This window comes from Lagopus leucura, unplaced genomic scaffold, assembly GCF_019238085.1.
Source record: "Lagopus leucura isolate 7727_CA_CO unplaced genomic scaffold, USGS_WTPT01 Super-Scaffold_100004, whole genome shotgun sequence".
NCBI classification, from domain to species: domain Eukaryota; kingdom Metazoa; phylum Chordata; class Aves; order Galliformes; family Phasianidae; genus Lagopus; species Lagopus leucura.
Genome location: NW_024962264.1, coordinates 18,640,122 through 18,660,821, shown reverse-complemented (window position 1 = coordinate 18,660,821; position 20,700 = coordinate 18,640,122). Strand labels below are relative to the sequence as shown.

The 20,700-nt window shown below is 35.5% G+C and overlaps 1 protein-coding gene across 3 annotated transcripts in view; it reads left to right on the top strand.

Moving 5' to 3' along the window:
• The window catches only part of GSTCD (glutathione S-transferase C-terminal domain containing), a 59,159-nt gene that overhangs the window by 996 nt on the left and 37,463 nt on the right, over window positions 1-20,700 (top strand). For all 3 annotated transcript variants that reach the window (XR_006178904.1, XM_042871472.1, XM_042871473.1), the window contains exons 2-5: window positions 3,544-3,975; window positions 5,781-6,242; window positions 8,354-8,608; window positions 9,321-9,414. Coding sequence is in view for 2 of the 3 variants with exons in the window: in XM_042871472.1 (XP_042727406.1) it covers window positions 3,565-3,975; window positions 5,781-6,242; window positions 8,354-8,608; window positions 9,321-9,414 (1,222 nt within the window). In the remaining variant the exon portion in view is untranslated. The remainder of the gene's footprint in view (window positions 1-3,543; window positions 3,976-5,780; window positions 6,243-8,353; window positions 8,609-9,320; window positions 9,415-20,700) is intronic.

Here is a 20,700-nt window from a genome sequence, read left to right as displayed (position 1 = left end):
TTCTCTGAAGTGAAAGAAAAAGGCCTTGAGTATATTCTCCCAAGAAATAATTTAAGGGAACGAAAGTCATCTGTAGACAGGTCCCAGATAGATTTATTTTGCTTTACGTCCTGTGAGAGACTAATATGAATACCGTTGGGCCAAATCTTATTCCACTGACTGGATTTCAGAAGCAGGTGGTGTGTGTGTCATTGTTCATTGCCTGAAAGTGGGGAAGATAAGTGTTTGGAGTGGTCAGTGAGTGATTGATTTTTATGTATTTATTTATTTATTTTGTGATACGGAGCTTTGTGATGTCTAGTAAGACCGAGAGAAATTTCTCAATTAGTCTAAATCTTCTAATTTCAAAGATGAATAAAAAAATATTTCTGTTTTAGCAAGCGAGGCGTGTTTTTTTGGCAGCTGCATAGGCTGTGTGACAGTTCAGAAATTATGCTGCCTGTTTAATTGCTTTGTGAGAAATAAAAGAACTTTCAGTATTAATTTTTGAAGTTTGTAGGAAGTAATACTTGCATTTAGAAGTCAGAAAATGGTGATAGATGACTTGCAAAATATTTCTGCACCAATTGAGCTCAGACCATTTTATTATCCACAGTGTAATAAAAAGCTCCTAAAAGATTAATATTTCTTCTGTGTTTACCCCATGCATTGCAAGCTCTGTTGTTGCAATGAAACTGAGTCTAGACTTGACTTATTCAGATTTTATTTGGCTTTTGAAATTACATGTCTGTGAACAAAGTTAACTTCATTGCTACTTTTTGGCCATCTGAAATCTCTTATGGGAAAAAATAGATGTAGTGTAGCTGGGGCAAAAGCAGGAAGTTAGGGCTTTAGGGAACAGACAGATGGTGGAAGAGGGTGGCTATTGTCGTTTATACTTAGGACAGATCTGGAAAAGTGGAAGGAAAAAAAATCAGGCTGATATAATGTTTGTGAGTCCAGCTGCAAGTTTGGGAATAGAGTAAGTGATAAAATGCCCATGGTACACTGCAGACTACACAGGAAAAAAAATCCTGGCATTTCTTTCTGGAGACAGCTCGTCTTCTAAGTTAGAAAAAGAAACACAGTAGTATGACAAAATAATTTGAGTGATGCTCTCTGTTTAATAGTATGAATGAAATGTCTGTGGCTCTTCTGTACTTTTAAGTTGGTGAATAGGTAGGATTTGACTGTGATGATGATAGAATCAGAACAAAGTATTCATTAGATCGGTGAGGCTCACTTTACATGCTGTTTCCATCTATTTCAGGAAACCTCGTGCTGAAACAGAATAGAAAGTTGCCAAAGGTAGCACTTATTGCTGTTGCTTCCTTATTTCTCATCTTCACACCTCTTCCAGGTGCAGACTTAGAAGAGTTTGAGTCAGTGCAAGCTGTGCATAATCATTATACATTCCTATCTTGTTTTGAGAGGGAGTACTCTCTCTCCCTAGATAAGTAGAATACTCAGTGCTTCAGCACTGTAATGTTCAAAAGCCACTACTTTCAAGTGGGCAAAATGGAGTGAAGAGTTAAATGTGAGTGTTAGAAGTAGAGAGAAGAGCAAATCTGAACAAAGTGACAAGTAAATCTTAACCCACATAACATCCATGGGTAAAGCTGTAAAAAAAAAAGATGTTCAGTTTAAAGTGTCTGTTAGGAATTTAGATGCAAGTTCCTTAGTGACTATAAAGGAGACAGTCTCGATACAAGTATATAACATTATGGATTAAGGTAAGTGGGCTACATGCATATTCCCCTTCTCTGACATTGTCACAAGGCTGTCAAGAGACTGGAGTATGCATTTATCCTGCTTCAGGGAGATTCAGCAGTGTTGGCATACGTGCTTTGTGTGGCTTCTGGATGCAACAGTTTTGTAGCTGAGGATAAGAATGGTTGAATTTGTCTGGCCAAATTTCCAGCTAAATTTTGAACTCTGAGGAGACAGATGGATTAATGGGATGGTGCCAGCTGTGGCATATACAGGGTTGAGTACAGAGCAGACCAATAACCAACAAGTCATTATTTCCAATCAGTTGCTGTCCCTGGGACAGACTGACAGTTGCTATCTATTACTCATCGCTACTGGGAAGAAGTCATTTTGTTCAGTGGATTGGAGTAAGATTCACACTGACACTGTTAACCCATTCATCCACCAGTTTTTAAAGCGGAACATCTTTAATCAGTAGGCTGATCAGTTGTACCTCTACTTTTGCATCTTTCTAGAAGTTCTGTAGGAAAGGATTTGAGATTAAGCGGTTATATATATGGATGAAACAGATAAGACTAACTCTTCTCTCATCTTCTCCTCAATTACTTTCACTAAACTGTTTCCTCCACAGTTGTAGTTACGGTATTGTATCCATCTTCATTTCTATGTTTATCCAAGTGAAATAGCCTTCAGGAAAGTATTTTACGTACTTTTGTGTATTTTATTATTCTTTGAGTGGAAGCTGTGTTAATTAAAGAAAAGCAAGAGGATTTTTATGGTTAGGTACTCTTGTTTTGAGACAGCCACGTAACAAAACAGTTGAAAAACATTTCTGTATAACAGTCATTTTGATTCTTATTTAATGCCAGGTGGGCTTGATTTTATTTTTCCACTGCCTGTCTTTGAGCAATTGCTCTGTCCCAGTGACAGATGATATAAAATAGTACATTTGAGGTATATCTCCATATATGAAATGTGAGAACTTTTTGCTGTGTATTGCTATCATGTCCCTGTAACTGTATAGAGACATTATTAGATAGTTATTTGGAAGATTTTGTCCCAGTGTCACTTGTGCTCTACGTACATGCATATAAACTATATATAAATAAGCATACTGCATATCTGAGCAGCGTTCAGAGTTCTTCTTCATATTATAATGAAGCTTTGTTCTACATGATTGTTAAAAGAGTGCCATCTAGTGCTCTATGCTTTTCAGTAGGAATTGTGATTTTTAAGTTAACATAGAATGTTATGTGGTGGTGGCACAGAAAAGCTATTGCATTATTGTTTTATATTACACTAGTATGAAATGGCTTAATAAAAAAAACAGACTTTCAACAAAGTATAAGGAAAAATAATTTAAACATTTAATATAACGACATTAATTTCAGCTACATCACTCTTGTATTTCACTTTAAAACAGTGACTCTGTGTGTGTATGTGCTTTAACAGAGAGGCAAATGTATGTATGATAAAACTGTTTTAGGTGCTCAGGAACATGGTTTTATAATATTGCATGATAAATGTATGATTATGGGTGATTTAAAAGTGAGCTTTATTGTAAAATGTCTAAACCTTCAAAGTTTAAAATAAAAACTTTTTTGATTTTCATATTTTTACTTAGTGTCGGAAATCAATTCCTTGTCAATGATGTGTATGTGAGGCGGCAGGCTATATGTGAAACATTTTCCTCTCTAAGTGCCGCATTCTACTTGCTCAGACAGGATGTCTTTAATAGTATCTTATTTTACAATCAGTTTTAGCAGATAATGGTACAACCGCTGTTTCAAACCCTCTGTTTTGTTCTCAATTCTGTATTCTTTTATGACTGTTGTGTTCTAATTTCTATTTCAGGAACTTCAGCTCAGGAGGAAGATGAAAGATAGCGTCCCTGAAGAACATTTGTATTTGGGTTTTTCTCATCAGTGTCAAGATAGTATCTTTCCTCTTCATACGTCTATTTCACTCTTCTTGCTATCCTACTGTGACTGCAAATCGTTCAAAATTTTCTTAGTGCCGACTAATGAAAATGCAAATGATCAGTTTGTGACAAAAAACCTCCTTGGAGATCTTGAGGTCCATTTAATCCCCAAATGTCAGCTTCCTACGGTCGTGCAGAGCTGCTGTTTTCCTGCTGTTGTCACGAAAGACGGCAAGTTCTGTCGAGCTGGGCTTTCTGTTGTCCTAAGACATATAATACAGAAAACATTCGAGGCAGATCCATCCAAAAAGAACGTTTTGGAACTCCTAGGCTTTAAGAAAACCTGCTTAAAAGCCTGTGCAGAAGTGAGTGCATCTCTTTCTCTTAGTTACATTAACAGGGTTTTAAATAAGAATGGAATGCCCTGTTGTAAACTCTTAATATTGATATTTACTGTATGAAGAAATGTCTGTATTTTATTATAAGGGAAAAATTGTTCTTTTTGAGGGTATAGCTTCAGCAGCACAAAAACAGTTCAAACACTGGTTCAGATATTTGCTTCATTTTGGCAATATAGTGTCAGTGGGTTAGTACTGTGTCTGTTCCAGTTTTACGTGAATTAAAAAATACCTAATATAATGATAATTTTTCACAGAATGCCACTTTCTTTAACTGAGGAAATCAAATATCTGAAGGCAGGATGTTTGCGTGTGAAGTCATCAATTGTGGCTGTTGCCACGAGATCTTCGAGCACGTCCCTAGGAACTAATCCTACATACTTTGCACATGATGAATTTTATCTGAAGAACGTGAAATCTGATGAGAAATAAGTGAGGGACACTGTTAGCTTTGTGGAGAATACAGGAATCAAGTTGTAGCCTTGCAAAGTTTGAGATAGAATTTTTGAATGTACTTACATGTTATTAGCAATATTAATATTAGGCATTTAAGAATTTGAACTAGTAAAGCACTTTCCAGAGTTTTGTCCAGGATGTGACTTTTGTCACAGCCCTACAAATGGAAACCTCTTCACAATGGTCACTGCTATATTTGCCTTCTTATGCTTACTTCACACCTTATGAATAACCGTATTTCAGATCATATCACAGCTGAATATTTCCTGTCTTCATCCCCTTTCTGATACTGATTTATGAAGGAAATTGCACGTATATAAGCTTATCTTCAATCAATCCATATAGATAATTATTTACTTGCCTTTAGATTATTCAGAACTTGAAATATATGCTCTGATAGTTAGCTACTTAAAGGTATAAAAGGTAACTTGGTCTGCCAGGAAACCAGTAAAAATGAATTCCTGTGTAGCGGAGGTCCTTAACTGAAGACCAAACGAAGCTTTACTGGAACAATTTGGGCACTGTAAATGGTCGTCCAAAGAAATGAAATTATCCCTGGAAGATGTTTCTTGGTAAAATAATGTAATGTATTTTTATTAACTAATTCAGAACGATGGTAATTATAGCTTCTGCACTGTGCACCTTTGTCAATACTGAGTGTTTCCTCAGAGAATAAGGGAAATTGGATTTAAATGCATGATGTTTGGGAAAAGCTAGGAAAAGCAAACTAAAGCAAAAAAGCAAACTAAAGATTTTGACAACTGTTATTTAAAAATAAATAAAAAGGTTTTCGAATATTGAGTTTAATGTACAGAACTGGCATGCTGTGCTGACTGTATCTGTGAATTCAGTAGCATTCTTGGGGAAGACATGGTACAAGATTGATTTGATATCGTAGCCTAAATAATAGAGAAGAAGAATAACATGAAAAAAATTGTTCAAAGTTACTGCTTGGTTACACTAAAGTTTCTTAACGTTGCATGCTAAGAAAAAAAATAAGAGAACTAATCCAAAGCATTTCTGTACTCACACTTCTCATGAGTTACACAGCCAGCCTCATCTTATGCTAAGAAAGGGAAGTAAAAACGTACTGTATTGGATAACACTTCATCCTTGTTATATATATATAAAACATTTTGCTTCTTAACTCTGCTATCACAGAAGTAATACAGAATATTTGGGCTCCTAAAATTATCAAAGGATGTATTTGAAGCCAAAGTTGCTAACTTTGGCTGAAGTTTCCTTGTTTAAAGTAGACAAAAAGGTAGCTTGGATTTTGTTTCTTATTGTACTTATTAGATAAATTTATTTGACAGGTTAGCCAGTGGACCAGACTCTGTGAGATCAGCATACCTCTGGCTGTTGAAGGATTTTTGACGGCATCTCCTGAGCACAGTCAGACTATTCCTGCTGACATTTTACAGCTCGAAAGAAAACTTGCAGAGCCTGTCCGGGTGCATAACGATGACAAAATTCGAAGGCAAAAGCTTCAACAACAGAAGGCAGGTGCTAAGGCTGCAGTGTCTCTGCTTGAGAAAGAAGCAACAGAAGAAGGGAAAACAGTGGAGGTGCATGAACATCCACTTCCAAGTTTGGAACTGAGTGTAGCTTTCTCTAAGCTACATGTCCAAGAGGTGTCACGTGCAGTCAACAGAGAAGCCCCTCTCATCAGGAGAACAAAAACATCTGACCTTCCACCTTTAGACCACGTTTTTGCAGAGGGGCTTTATTTTACCTTGGCAGATATTGTGCTTTTACCATGCATCCATCAGTTCCTGGTAAGACATCAAATTCTGCAAGTATTAAGCAGTGTAGATGGGCTTTTGTAAGAGCTGGAAAATCGTGAAATGTGTTCATTTAAAATATGTTGCAGCATTTGCAATGTGAGCATAACCCGAAACAGACAACTTGCCTTTGTTTTTATTTTTGTACAATAAAAGGTGGGGCTTGGTGAGATCAACAACATTCATTTCAAATAGTACTTAGTAAACATTCTTGACTACTCACATACAATACTGAAATACTTTGGCCAGAGAATTCCTGCATGAGAATATTTAAAACGGATGCTTGTAGTACATTACAATGTGCATAAAACAAAAGTAGGTAAATATGAACCTATTTCAGTTTTGGATACAGTGCACTGGGAGAGCATTAGACAAAACGTGTTATTTGGCATTTTGTTGTTCTATTACTGTATCAGTATGGTCTGGATTGAAATTCTATCCATCTAAGGCTTGAAACTTTGTTACTTTGTCACTTTGTCTTGACATAGAATGCTCTTTAGGGAGAAGATGAGAAGAAAGGTTTAGAGACTGTAGTGGCTTTTCAGAGACGTAAACACTGGAGTTTCCATGCTGTATCAGAGCTAAAGAGCTACTTGAGTATTGTTTTTTAAAAAATTATTTATGTGACTGGCATACAGTTTCTTGAGTTTTTTTTTTTTTTATAGAGGATTTTTTTGTTGTTGTTATTTACAAATATTTCCCTCTAAAATACAGTGTAGGAGGATTTCTGATTTGCTCTGCATAGTATGTTAATATTCTTAGTCTCTGCTCTTGTTTTCCTCTGGTTCTAGAAATGATTCCTTCACTGGGGACAAAACATTCCTGTGTAGACAACCCTGTTTTATTCTGTCTCAAATGGATGTTTTTATTACCAAGCCCTCACTTGAAGTAAGCCAGTTTCTTTGCACGAGTAGATAAAAGATGGATGTGTAGACAGCAGCATACCTTCATATCAGCAAACTTTTTATTTGTTTGTGCAGTATTGTGGTGGTTTTGTTAGGTCATTTTATAATAAACTTTGTGTTCTCCTCCAAGCAAGGTCTGATCACTGTGACCAAGCTCAGAAGGGAGGGGCTACATCTAGGGAGCCAGCTTCTTTGGCTTGTGCTCCAGCCCCTCAAACCTCAGTAATCTCTAGTTTTGTCATTCATAGTATTTTTGCTGCTAAACAGTTTTCCACAGCTTGTGGAAGGTCCTTTGTTTGTTACAGCATAAGAAGAATTTCCCTGGAAAACATTACATTGCATAAGGTCTTGGAGTGGAGTTGTTAAATAGCAAAAATTAAATACATTTTATTCCAGGTCTATTTCTGAATTTGTAAGATATCATCATATTGCTTTTTTAATATGAATTTTTTTTTGCTTTGTAATTTTTAAATACTGAGTTTTCAGAAGTTGTTGACTTGCATATAGCACACAAACTTGGTAAAGGCAGCTCCTGGCAGTAGGTACATAGAGAATATTTTCAGTTTCACAGCACGTTTCCGCTGCACTATAGAGAACTATGAGAACTTTAAAAAAATTGAAAATACAGTAAGGTAAGGGCCTTCATATAACCTTTTATAACTTATTGGAACACAGGCAGGAGTTACTTTGGTTCATCAGAAGCATTGCTTTTAAAAAACCTAGATGGCCTCCCTATAAAAATATGATTTGAGTATATGTGTATTTTTTGTGTATATACATAATGCTCATATTTAGGATTGTTTGTTTTGCATTCAAGATTTCAGTTTTTATTTTCTTTCTTTGCTTTAAGTCCAGCATGCATTGCTAATTACTAGGTCTTATAATTCATTAATTAAAATGAATTATTCTCATATTAGGAAATAATAAATAATGAACAGTATTATTTATGTTTTTGTGGCACTGACTAATGTTATGGTTAAAGTTGTTCACATAAATATTTTCATCACATGGAAATTGCAGATAGCATTTAATGGCATTTCCACCTGCAAGCAGAGCTCCTAACTAGCTAGATTTTTGCAGTAAGCAAACATTTTGAGATTTAACATGGAGCTATATTCATTGCCCACAGGTTGTCTTCTCCACATTGCTTGTGGAAAGAGGTTTACAATAGCAAGTTACCTTTCCATTTTGTTTTCCTAGGATTACAGCAAAAAGCAAGACAAAGATCTGGTAAAGTTACCTCTGATCTCCAGCTGGTATCGAAGAGTTCAGCAAGTCCCTGGAGTGAAGAGAGCAGCTGATAAATGCAACATACAGCTTCTCCAGCTTCCAGAGTTGATACCTGCTTCAGAGGATCACCTAGAAGACTTCTTTCCAGTTCCTGATAACTGTGAAAAAGAGCATGAAAACAGTCAATTTATAGGTGGTCCAAGGCCAACTATGACTAAATTAATGGTAATTTAAGGTTTTCAATCAGCTGTCTTAGTTATCTTAATTTATCTTAATTATACTTATTTTACAACAGGTGAAATTTATTAGAATCATAGAAGCAAAGTCTTTTATAGCCTTAAATGATTTAATGTATTTTGACTGTCTTCTATCTGATATGCATTGACTTAAAAGGGTTTTTAGTCTTTTTGTTTAGTTAACAATATTTGGTTGCTCAGGGATTGAGTAAGTGTACTCTGGAAGCCCTGTAAATAAGTCTTAGCAACCAAAGTAGCCTCCTGTTTTATTTGTGATATTTATATTCCTTTTCTAAAGGTATGTATATAAAAAAAAAAAAATACAAGTGATACTGTATGTTTAGCTTTAGCATTCTGTTTTTCTGTTGCTTTTTGTTGTTACTTCCATAGATCTTTGAACGTCTGAGACGCAAATGAATTTTGTTAAAGAAAACTCTTTGTTGTGTTCTATAGTTTGCTGTATTTTGTTTTACTTTATTGCGTAGAGGTTACTACCCTCTTCTAAAAAGAATGGAGGGTACTTTCTTGTGAAACTGACAAAAGTACATAGTTTGAATTCTATAAACAGGAGTCATCTCCCTGTAAGTCTCATTTGGGCTGAAAGCTATGTAGTGTGATCTGATACTCTTAAATCTGGTGGGAATTCTACTACCAGTCTCAGTGGGTAAAAGACTGGGCCCCTTTTTTTCTGTTTCATATAGGAGAGGGGTATTGAAGCAAAGTTTTCTCCTCATCCATGCCCTGACTGGACCATAGACTGGCCCAGCCTGCCAGCAGCAGTCAATCCTGGAGAAGGTAAGGGTTTTTAATGTATTCTTAGTGCATTTGTTAGCAATGCTACTTGACTGTATCATAGGAAAAGATGTCACTTTTCATGAATGAATTTCAAAGCTGTGTTAAACAGGCAAGCAGTTTTAAATCTGTTTTAAATTTCAGGCTGTTTATAAGATGTGGTGAGATGACTTCCCTCAAGTCATCAACAGTCAATGACCAAACTGAATAAAAGCTTGACCTTGTTTTTGTACTTTTTCTCTACTGTTTCTGAGTTTCCTGAGCATTTCTTCATACTTAAGGCAGTAATCTTTGACCGTGTGATGTTCCTGTAATCAGCACACGTGTCCATGTATAAACTGTGTCTTGCAGAGCAGTAGCAGCAGATTTTACTTTTATGGAAATGCACTGCATTAGCAAAGTTTGGAAGCTACATAGCAGTATTTCCTTTTGTGGCAGGTTCCCCTGCTCTGCAGTGATTGTTTTCTCTCTTGGATTGCAGAGCATTCTGCTACCGAGTGACTACAGAGTTCTGCAGAGAAAAAAGTGCATTACCACAATATTCATTGTTTTCACTGGTGTTGTGAATATCAAATACCTTTCGTACCACACATGCACACTTCAGACATCTGTGAATACAAACATATTCTTGCCTACAATGTGGAGGCTGTAAAAATAAAATTTGAAGTTCATTTCCTCTATTTTGGATCTGTGTGTTGTTTACGAAGTCCTGACAACTCTTGTGTACTGCGAGCATGTGTCCATACTAAGTCATGCTTCTTTAGACTTATTTTGGATGTACCTTTTATGTTAGAACAGCTTCATAGTCTGATGAAAAGCTTTGGGAGGGTTGTTTTCTTGAAATGCCAGTGACTGCATTCAATGATGAATGCTTATTTTTGCTTCCATCCAGTGCTCAGGTTTTTTGGCTATAAATTTTAGTTACTACTTCTGTTAACGTACCTCTTTTCTTCCATTTAGGAAAAGAAACCAAGCAAGATGCATGATGTGTAAAACAATGTGTGCATTTGGAAATTTTATTTTTTAACTGATCTCTTAGACTTGGTTTGATTGGCTGGAGTTAAAACAACCCCTGATTCTTGTGTGTATATGCTCTCCCTCTTTTTTTCTTGTTTTCTGATACAGTTAGTGATGATATCAATGTCTGAAAGAGTCTGCAGCCCAATTTTGGGGAGCGAATATTTGCTGGCTCAACAAGGGTGCCAGGAGAGGGAGACTTCACCCCCCAAATCACACCTCCCATCCTGACAGCAATTATGCTGATGCCATTCACTGACTTAGGGAAACTCCAGATGGTTGTACTTTTAGTCTGGGGCCTGTAATGTCACACAGGGCAAAAAGAAATTTCCTGATATAATTGATTTCTCTTTTCGGTTGGATACATGCATGTGGTTACCTCTGTTGTTCTATGTGGGACTGTTCTTTATTGCCTAATTCTTCTGCTAGTAAAGCCTAGTTGTTGTTTCATTAATTTAGTTATCTGTATTTTATTAGTAAGTCCTACGTGATGTGCTGAGAAAATAGTCACTGACAGAACCTGACAGAGTTTTAAACCGGGTTTGGGTAATTGAAGCTTTCAAACAGATTATTGCTGCAGTTGGTAAATACAATTCTTACTAATACTTATGGAAGACAAAATAGTGAAAGTTTCACTTAAAACTCACCTTGGCTTTTATTTACAGTTAACTCGATTAGCTGGCAAATTGTACTTTAATGTCGTAGGTGATGTGATTTCTGTGCTCTGAGATTAAATATTGTACTTCTCAGAAGTATGTGGAAATTCTCAAATTGTTCAGCCTGTCTGTAAGGCTAATTAGACCACCTTGCTGTCACAGCTGTTCGCCAATGATTGCATTTATGATGTAATCATTTAGAAAAAAAGATTAACTTCATTTAGTATTTTTATAGGGATTATTTATTGTGAATTGTTACTTCAGATAATAACATCATGATATTGGATGGATATTTTAGTTCTTACAGACTTTTACTTCAGGAAGAAATTTAAAACAAAACTTTTATGTTTTAAAATATATTGTAAATGCTGATGTCTGTTTTAATTAACTATAAAAACTTGGTCAGTACTTTTTAATTGGCTTTTTCTTTTCCTAAGCTTATTTCTCAGGTCTGTAATGAGGTCAGAAATATGTTGATATCATCTATTAAATAAAGGAGACAAAACCTCTCAGCACTTTGTCTTCCACATAGTGTAACTGACCCTCAGTCATGTCTCCTTTCTTCTCTTGTGGGTTCAAATAAGTTAAGTAAGAAATATTTTAAAAAATATATTTATTTATTTGTGATACTACGTTCTGAAACAAAGCTAGACTGGCAGTGTACTTGTGATGGTATTCACTTAAAAAGGTGGTGGTTGTCTGCAAACAAATTTAGACTATTCTTTCCGGGGCATGAAGATGCTCAGAGTATGAGCACAGCATGTATCAAACTGCAGTCGGTAGGCTCGTAGTAATGCTCTCTTTTCTTGTAAAAGCGTTTCCCGAATTTGCATTCAAATGTTCAGACTTTTAAGGAGATAAACAGAGTTTTAGAATGCTTTACTCAGTTTGTAAAACGAGACTGAATTTGAAGAGGTCAGCGCCCAATATTCAGACTGTCTCTGAAATGGTTATTGAGAAGAGATATGTTACTTTGATATGTAAGGCACAAAATAATTGATAACACGCTGTGAATGTGGTTTTGGGAGGGGAAAAAAAAAAACAAAAAAAAACAAAATAGAACTTGTGAAAAACATGCAAATCATATATTGAAGATTGCCTTTGTTGTCTTTTTTACACAAATAATTTATGTCACCTAAGAATCTGATCCCGTGCTCTTTCTTTGAGAGGTCTGCTTTTAGTAACAGGTATATTTCAATAGTTGTATGAATATAAATCTTAGTGTAAGTGCCAAACTTGGTTATTTATGTACATATAGAGTACAGAATGTCCATATGAGAAATAGAAGCTTTTCTGAATCACAGAAAAAATAGTGACAAGAGAAGGAAACTGCTCTTATAGTGTTACTTTTCTTTGTCTGATAGTGTAGTAGCAATCACTTTTTTTTTTCCCAGAAGAAAATGTTAGTCCAATTTTTTTTTTTTTAAGGGGTCAGGATTTTGTTCTTCTGTAGCAAAAACATAAATGAAGTGGTTTGAATGTAATTTCTGATAACCAGTTATCTCAAACCATTTGAGAATGTCAAGAAACTGAGCATGTTTACTCTGGCATGTTGATTTGAGAATTGACATCAGAATATTTATGACCAGATGAAGACAGAACATTTGAATAAAATCTTTTTAAACCAACTTTTAATGAATTCTGAATACAGACAGATGGAAATTTCTGCTGCTGTTATATAGTTCACTGACAAACCCCAGATTTGATGCATGTCTGCAGAAGAGTTGTTTGACAAAGTCACATCCTCCTCAAAAGCATAAATAAAACCCTAAGGTAGTGAGACAAACTTCCTTTCAGAAATAAAATCTTTACATTCCATAATGGTTCCACAGAGCAATTGCTTGCATTTTCTTTATGGTACTAATTATTGCTCACTAGGTTTTGTTTTGTTTTTTAAACCAACTGTCCAACACGACTCAGGGTTACTGTAATGCAAATCTTTTTCTGGAAGAAAGAAAAATGAATTACAGATACTTGGCTGACACTTTTTTGCACTGGAATTGTTAAGATATATCTCACAAAGACAAGAGTGATTTCCTTCATTGCCAATAATAAATCTGCTAAATAAAAATTTACTGGGATTTGGATGTCAGAATGTGTTTTATAGCTGGATAGCCATTGATCTTGCAGATGCCATTTATGTTGTTGTTTTTCTTTTTTCCAAGCAGTTGGTTTGTCCTTTGAGATCAGCTCTCAAGGACTCTCCAGATATTTACTGTTCAGTGTGAGTGCTTTGCAAACACTGAGTACTGTGTTGGTAACTTGCTACTCTGCATACTCTCTCTGTAATTAGAGTAGAATAGAGTGTTCTCAAATTTTATGGGACATTTAATATGAAATTTGCATTAGACTTTTAGGAAGTTTTAGGAAGGAAAATATGCTGATGAATTTATTTTCTTTCTGTGAGACGCAGTATGCTTCTTCCTCCTTCTCCCTTCTTTCCCCCATCAGTGATACAAAAATAGCCTGATTTAGGAGCTGCAGTTGCTTTGTCTAATAGTAAATTAGCATCATCAAAACAATTTTCCTTGTGATGCTAGTTTTTCAGGCTTGACCCATATAATTGTTCAGTGCTATCTGTGGTCTTAATTTTCAGTGTGCGTAACTTGGGAGTTAAGGTGTCAGCTATTTTTATGCCTACACTTGAGATAAAACCTTTGGTCTTTGAAGACTAAATAGGCAAGTATATGTCGTCCTGTCTGTAAAATTAATTTACCTATTTGCTAGAATGTTGCTTTGTAAAATGTTTTCTCAAACTCCCAAGCTCTCCCCAGAAAAATGGTTTTGTACTCTGTTTCTTCAGTTCAGTAAGACTCTTGAGATCCATCAGTTTGTACATTTTGAGGCTAGAAAGACAGTATGATCATGTATACCTGTTGGTATTTGATACAGCAGTGTTAGTGGTATACCTGACAACAGTCCTGGATGATTGGTGTTAGGTTTTTTTTCCAGAACTGATATGAAGATACTGCAGTTTGCTGTGGCCTTTCCATCAGTGAGGTGCAGAGACTTTGTAACTCAGTATAAAAAAATTCAAAAATGTTTTGGACTTCATAATACACAAAAATAGTGTTAATGAAAAGAAAGGGGAAACTTCAATGATCTATGATGACGTACTCCATTTGATCTATCAACCATTGAAGAAGGTAGCTTCCTACTGAATTCCATGTATTCTGGGCAAAATGTTGGGTTTTTTTGGCTTTTATGCTCATACTAAATGACTCCATAATTGTTCTCTAATTTAACTTTGATTAAAAAACACTGATGTTTTAATGACAGCTGATTTTTAATTGAAGGAAAACAGCATTAAATAATGTAATTATCTTTTAACCAATTTCAGTTTTTGACGCTGGGTCTATATTAAAATTCCTTGTAATTGCTAACAGAACTTGCTACCATTAACTTGTAAAATAAATGCTTTATTTATATTCACAGCTGTTTGATTTGAAATTGTTAGCAAGATTGATTCAATATATGCAAATTTCTTGGATTATTTTGTGAAGATAGCACAGTTATTTTGTTTTGTTCCACCTTTTATATTGGTATTAACTTTAGACTATTTTAGTTTTGGGAGATGCCTTCTGAGATGTGAATATGTGTTGCTTAAAAGTCAAAACTTTCATAAGGAGTCTGATATTTTACTAAAGTTCTTGCTAATCCAGAGATGCAAATTGTGTTTTATTTTAAATGTTAAACACCTCAGTGTTTCTAAAATGAGGTCCAGGCAGTCATTTATTCTATAAAACAAAAGGAGTTAAAAGGAACACTTTAAAGTTTTTCTATTTCCCTTCCTAGCATGTCAGAACTTTTTTGAAAGACTTTGAAGATGTGTATTTTTTTAATACTTCTGTAGTCTATTTCAGGATCTCAAGCATCCTGAAGCAGGAACTCGTCCTTCTTCATCTGATTTTCCATATCAGACAGTTCTTTGCCTGCAAGCCACATGGGTAACAATCCAAGTGAAGCTCAGCTGAAGCTGATTCTCATTAACCTCTCCTTATAGCTATAGATCAGCTGCACTTGTTTAAAAGCTTAAACTACATTTATGATTACACTGCATTTTGCAATTCAAGATTAGGAAAACCTGAGATGGTAGTGGAGCCACGCTGCCTCATACTCTTAACAAATAGTTGAGAAATGAAAGACTTCCAATAGCAGAGATGTTGGCTTGAATATGAGCAACGTTTGAGGTTGTAAGTGTATGAAAAGGAAGCTTATTACTGCAGTTTTGTTCTTTTACGTGGGTTAACTTCAAAACGGTGTTCTTTCAATACTTTAGATTTCTTGTGGCTTTTTTGAACACTTTTTGACTGCTCTAGGATGTAGCATTGCATAGTTGACCTGAATCCAGTTTTGATGGGAGTTTGAATTAAACTATTATTTTTTTAAATCTAAAAATCAGTATCTTTGTATGTAACTGGAATCTGCAAGTTACCTGTGCTACCAAACCATTTAACTTGTCCATGGCAATATCACAGGATTATAGAATGGCTTAAGCTGGAAGAGGGCCTTACAGATAAAAATCTAGGATTAATGTGATCCCGAAAGACATTCTCCTCTAAACATGTCTCAAAATCATCTATAGGGGATGCTTTTTGGGAATATATATAGAAATTCACTGTTTTTAATGGTCAATAAGGTGTACTTGGGAGTTATGCTGTGTGCACAGTAACGCTATGCTTGAATAAGACAATGGTGGTACACTGCTTCCTCCTCTTTGTCTGGAAAATGCTTGCATTAACTGTTTGATGGTTTGGGGTTTTTTTGAGTCCTGTTCATAGTGTTTCCATTTTGTAACAATTGATTCCATATATGCCATCCAATCTAAAGGACTTTGAGAACTGCATAAATAGAGACCGTTTATGCACTGTTGGTACTCAGGAGGTCCTCATGGCAGCTGGATAAATAATTATTAAAACAAACGAACAAAAACAACCTTCCTCATACCTACCTCAACCTTATATCAGAATTTCAGCAAAAGTGTAAACAGATAATGGGATAGAACAATGTGGTGGTGATAGTTGTTGTTCATGTTCCACTTTTTTTTCCCCTCTTGCTTGGTTCTACCAGTTTGAAATAGACCTTTCTGCCATTCTGAGTAATAACTAATTGTCAGTTTGAGGAGTTTTTGCTCTTTGTACTGATATATATGAGCTTTCTTACAGAGCACATAGCACTCAGACTTGCAGCATGTTCATTTTTCATCTTGTCCTGTGCTAAATCTCTGTGTTCCTGACTTTCGGAATGCTTTTGTAATATCGGCCCACTTTGGAATATGAACAAACAACAAACAACTTTGGATATTTAAAACTCCAGTGTACAAATAAAGAAATTCTGTCTGTTTCTGCATAAGTAAAAATTCAACATAAGTACAGATTGCCATTACTTCTTTGGAGATCATATTTTCCTTTTTGAAATTATTTTAATCAAATTTTGTAGTAATAAAATCCATATGCATTAGCCTACTTATAGTAGTGACAAAGATCTAGGATGAGGGAGAATTGATCCTTTTCTCTATCTTCAAATGCTCTGAATGAGCTATTGGATAAATTGCTGATACATTAGCCTTCATAATTAGTATTTTCTAGAATTGCTCTAAGTCTTAAACTGGTCTCTTGTACTATCAGCATTGTCATTAAATGAGGTATTTCAGCTGTCTTGGTGTTCCTTGCTGTAGAATGTCTTCACTGTTTTTTCTCAAAGATTGTTCTGTAAGTTTTCTCCTTAGACTTAAATCCCCACTACATCTGTATTACTGTGAAACCACTGTACAGCTTGTGTCCTTCCTGTGTTCCCTTGCTATACATGAGAGTATTAGGATTCAGACTTCATAGATTAGCCTAGCTATGAAGCGTAACTGACAAAAGAGTTTAAAGTTACTTTTTTCTCTCCTTTCTTTGCAGTGTTTTTATAGCTCGTTTACATTGTTTGCTACACATGGTAGCTGAGGGACAGCTGAATTTGAAGTTTATCAGTCTAGCTGTTAAGTGAGCATGACTGATATATTTCTGCTATAAAGCCTTAAACAGTCCTTTCAAGTGAACGTATCAGGAGATCATTTTTACTTCTGCAGCATCTTTTTTGACTCTTACTTTCGTTAAAGCCTAGCACTGATCTGTGCAAATTTGTCTTTCAAGACAAAAATATGTGCTGTTTGAGCTGCGTGTGTGACTTGTAGACATTTCTGGCCACAGGAGGGCAGCAAAATCTGTTTGGATCCCAAATTGTAACGGAATGAATGGAGCTGTGCCCTGCAACCAAGGAGTCATCCAAGAAAAAGGTAACAGGTCTGAGAACTACCACATGAAAAGTGCCTGATTCCTAAGTTTGGGATGACCAGCAGGAAAAAAAAAAAGTAGTTTTAAAAGACTTTTATCTTCTCATTAGATTTGACTGTTGAAACACTTGTTGGCCCCAAAAGAATTAAGGGCAGAGCACTGTTTGATTTGCTGGGTGCTGTGTAAACAGATTGCAGAATATTACCTGTTTTTGTGAATGTTTTCTGCTGTAAGAAAAGAGATAACAGTTGAGCAAAGGGTGACAGAGGGGAGAAGCTGATCAGCTCAACCACTTCTTTGGGAATTTTATGTTGTGGTGTTGTTTTTGTGACAAAGGAGAATGCTGGTAGCTCAGTGGAAATTTCTGGGATTTTTTTTCCCCAGCACGTGTATAAAAGCACAAGAGAAATTGTACAGGTGATTTTTTTTGTTGGTTTTTTTTTTTTTTTTTTTTTTTTTTTTTTTTTCAATTGCTCAATCTATGCTGCCACTGTGTAAAGACCAATCTTGGTAACTGAAAAAGAAGATATCATGAAAGGACAGGCTATTGCTGGAATTCAGAGTAAAAAGAAGTAACGTGTTTGATAGAGCAGAAGAAAAAAGTAGGCAAATGAAAATGGTGCAAACAAAAGAATTTAAGGAGCTAACCTCTGTGGTAATGGTTTTTGTCTTTTTCATTTTTTTGGTAGCAACGCTCTGAGCGTGTGACCCTCTTCATTAGGAGGGTAGGGCTACAGTCAAAGTGTGTAAGAGCAAACTAGCCTGTGCAAGCGTTTTCAAATGTTCCAAAGGAACAAGTGAGAGGTCCAGTTAAGAGAGAAACTCTTTCTCACAACTTTCTTCCAAACAAGGAAATGTAGGCACTCAGTAGTTAACATCTGAAATGAACTAAATGTGAGAAGTAAGGTATAGTTTATGTGCTCAGGTAACAAAAAGACTGTGCAGCCCAGAAGATGACTGAAAACCAAGGCAGAGTTTGTCTTTTTCTCCTTTTCCCATGTTACTGAACACGGCAGACACACCAAAAGAATTTATATGTTGTTCTCACTGAAATTTATTGGTGTTCACTCATATTCTGTTCTGTGGATAACTCTTTAAGAAACCATTTTGTTATTGTTTGGGGACGAAAAGAAGAGGGGGTTTGTTCAAAGTTGAAATGTTTCATAGATTACGTGACCTCTTTTATAATGGTCTTCGGAGATCCTATTAGATTATTTATAGATGGCAGAAACCTGCGGAGTTTGCTGCTTAATATTCTGTCTTTGAAGTCAGAAACAGAATTGGGGTGGGTGCTGTCATTTATAGTATTAGGCATTCTTAATAGTGTTTATGGTTCTCTTATTATGGGGCTTTTAATCCCTCTCTATTATATGTATTGGTGAAGTATTCAGTACTGTGAGGAGACTGTAGCACTGATGCTGACTAGTTACTATGGCACATCTAAATAGAAATCTTCAAGCAGCATTTGAACTTAAAATAGCTGCTGGACTTCTGGTGTTTTTTAGATTTCTTAGATCAGAGTAAAAGAACTTAAACATCAGAAAGCAATTTTAAAAGACCATCGCAATTTTTTAAAAACAAAATCTTATTTTGCTGAGGTCTGCATTATATTCACGATACTCTATTAAATATTTAAAATACTAAATATCCTTACTGAGTTATTTTTGAGGCTATTAATTGTTTCCAGAGTTCGTGGTTGCTGTGATTTTTAGGTCAATTAACAATATGGTCACAATAAATAAAAATGAGATTTTTTTTTTGTAACTGTAAAGCTAGACAGCTTCTTTCAGAAATGCGGTCAAACATTTTGAACAACTTTGCAATTTAAAAGCTGTATGTGCCAAGGATGGAGGTGGAGGACTGCCTCACTTTTACACAGAAAACTTGTTACTGTTGAGGTACTGTCAAGTTACGTGCTGCTTTAGTGGATTTCTGCGAGCTCTTCATTGACATTTTACGATGAGTTTATGGATCACAACGTATTGTGGCAATACGATAACCCTGTGTATGTGAAACATACTTTGAAAATCGTGTTTCTGGCAGAAACAGTGTCGTGTACAATCTTAAAGGTAATGGTAGTACAAGTGGTTGGACATACCTTCTTCATTCACCCAATTTTTATCTATTGTTGAATTTAGGTACAGATGTTATTTCCAATCTATAAATCATTTGTGACAATGCATGAGATAAGAAGAATTTTCTTCTGTCTGTTGAAGTTACTTATTACTTCCACCTGTACTTTCGGCCCATGTTAAGAACCATGAGGGCATTGCTTGATTTGGATACAGTCCCACTTTGGATAAGGTCAGGAGTTTCATTTTAGCTCTTCCTGAAAGTGGGCTCTTGGGCTGCAGTTAAAGTACACTTAAAGCTCTAATCAGAAATTTTGAGGAAGATGGCACCGCTGTATGTGAAGGGAAAAAAACTTAAAATCTAAACTTAATAGAGTATTTTTGTTATGAGTGATTCATAATCTCTTCTGAGTAGTCTGATACTTTCTAAGCTTTTAATTACATGAAGGAAAGGCCAGACTACTGTATGTTTAGTGTTTTAGTGAAGGTGGTATTAATTATTTTGTACTTGAAATGCATCTTCTCCAGATGGTCTGGAATAGCTTCTGAAAAGTTAATTTTTGGCGCATGTCTCATGTCAAATTTCTGGCCTCCTACCATAACAATATCAAAGGAATTTGCATCCTTTAAAATCTTTAAAAGTTTTGAAAAGCAAAAGCAAATGGAAATTCAGCTATTTGTAGAATTATCTTGTAAGTGCAGAAAAATTGGAAAATAATCCTTATATTAAATTCAGTCAAATCTAATCTAAGACAATAAAACCCTTTTTTCTTGCTGTTGTGGAACATGAACTTAAAAAAAAAAAAAAAAAAAAAAGTGTTAGGAGGATTTATTTCAGTTTGTCACTGAGCTTTTGGTCTTTGTGTCTGTGTTTTAGTTGCATGTGTAAGCATAGCGAGTAGAACAGTTGAGACAATATTCACTTACTAGTTCCAATCCTTACCTGGAATTTACTAACGTGACTCATTATTGAAATACTCTTCATTCTGCTTAAATGCTTCCCCGTATCCTACTTGCAGATCTTTCCTTTGTTCTCAAATGTTTAGTAACAAGAAGTATGAACTATACCCATCTCCCACAGACTAGAATGCCCTTTAATTGTATAGACTTAAAACTGTTCTAAGCACTTCCATAAATGAAAGTAAACTGGACAGAGTTTTCATCTCAGCTCTTCTAGTTGCACTGCAGTCCTTCCTTTGTGCAGGTGCAGTTGTTTGTAAGACAATAACATAGCTATATCTGCATACGTTAATTTAATATAATTGC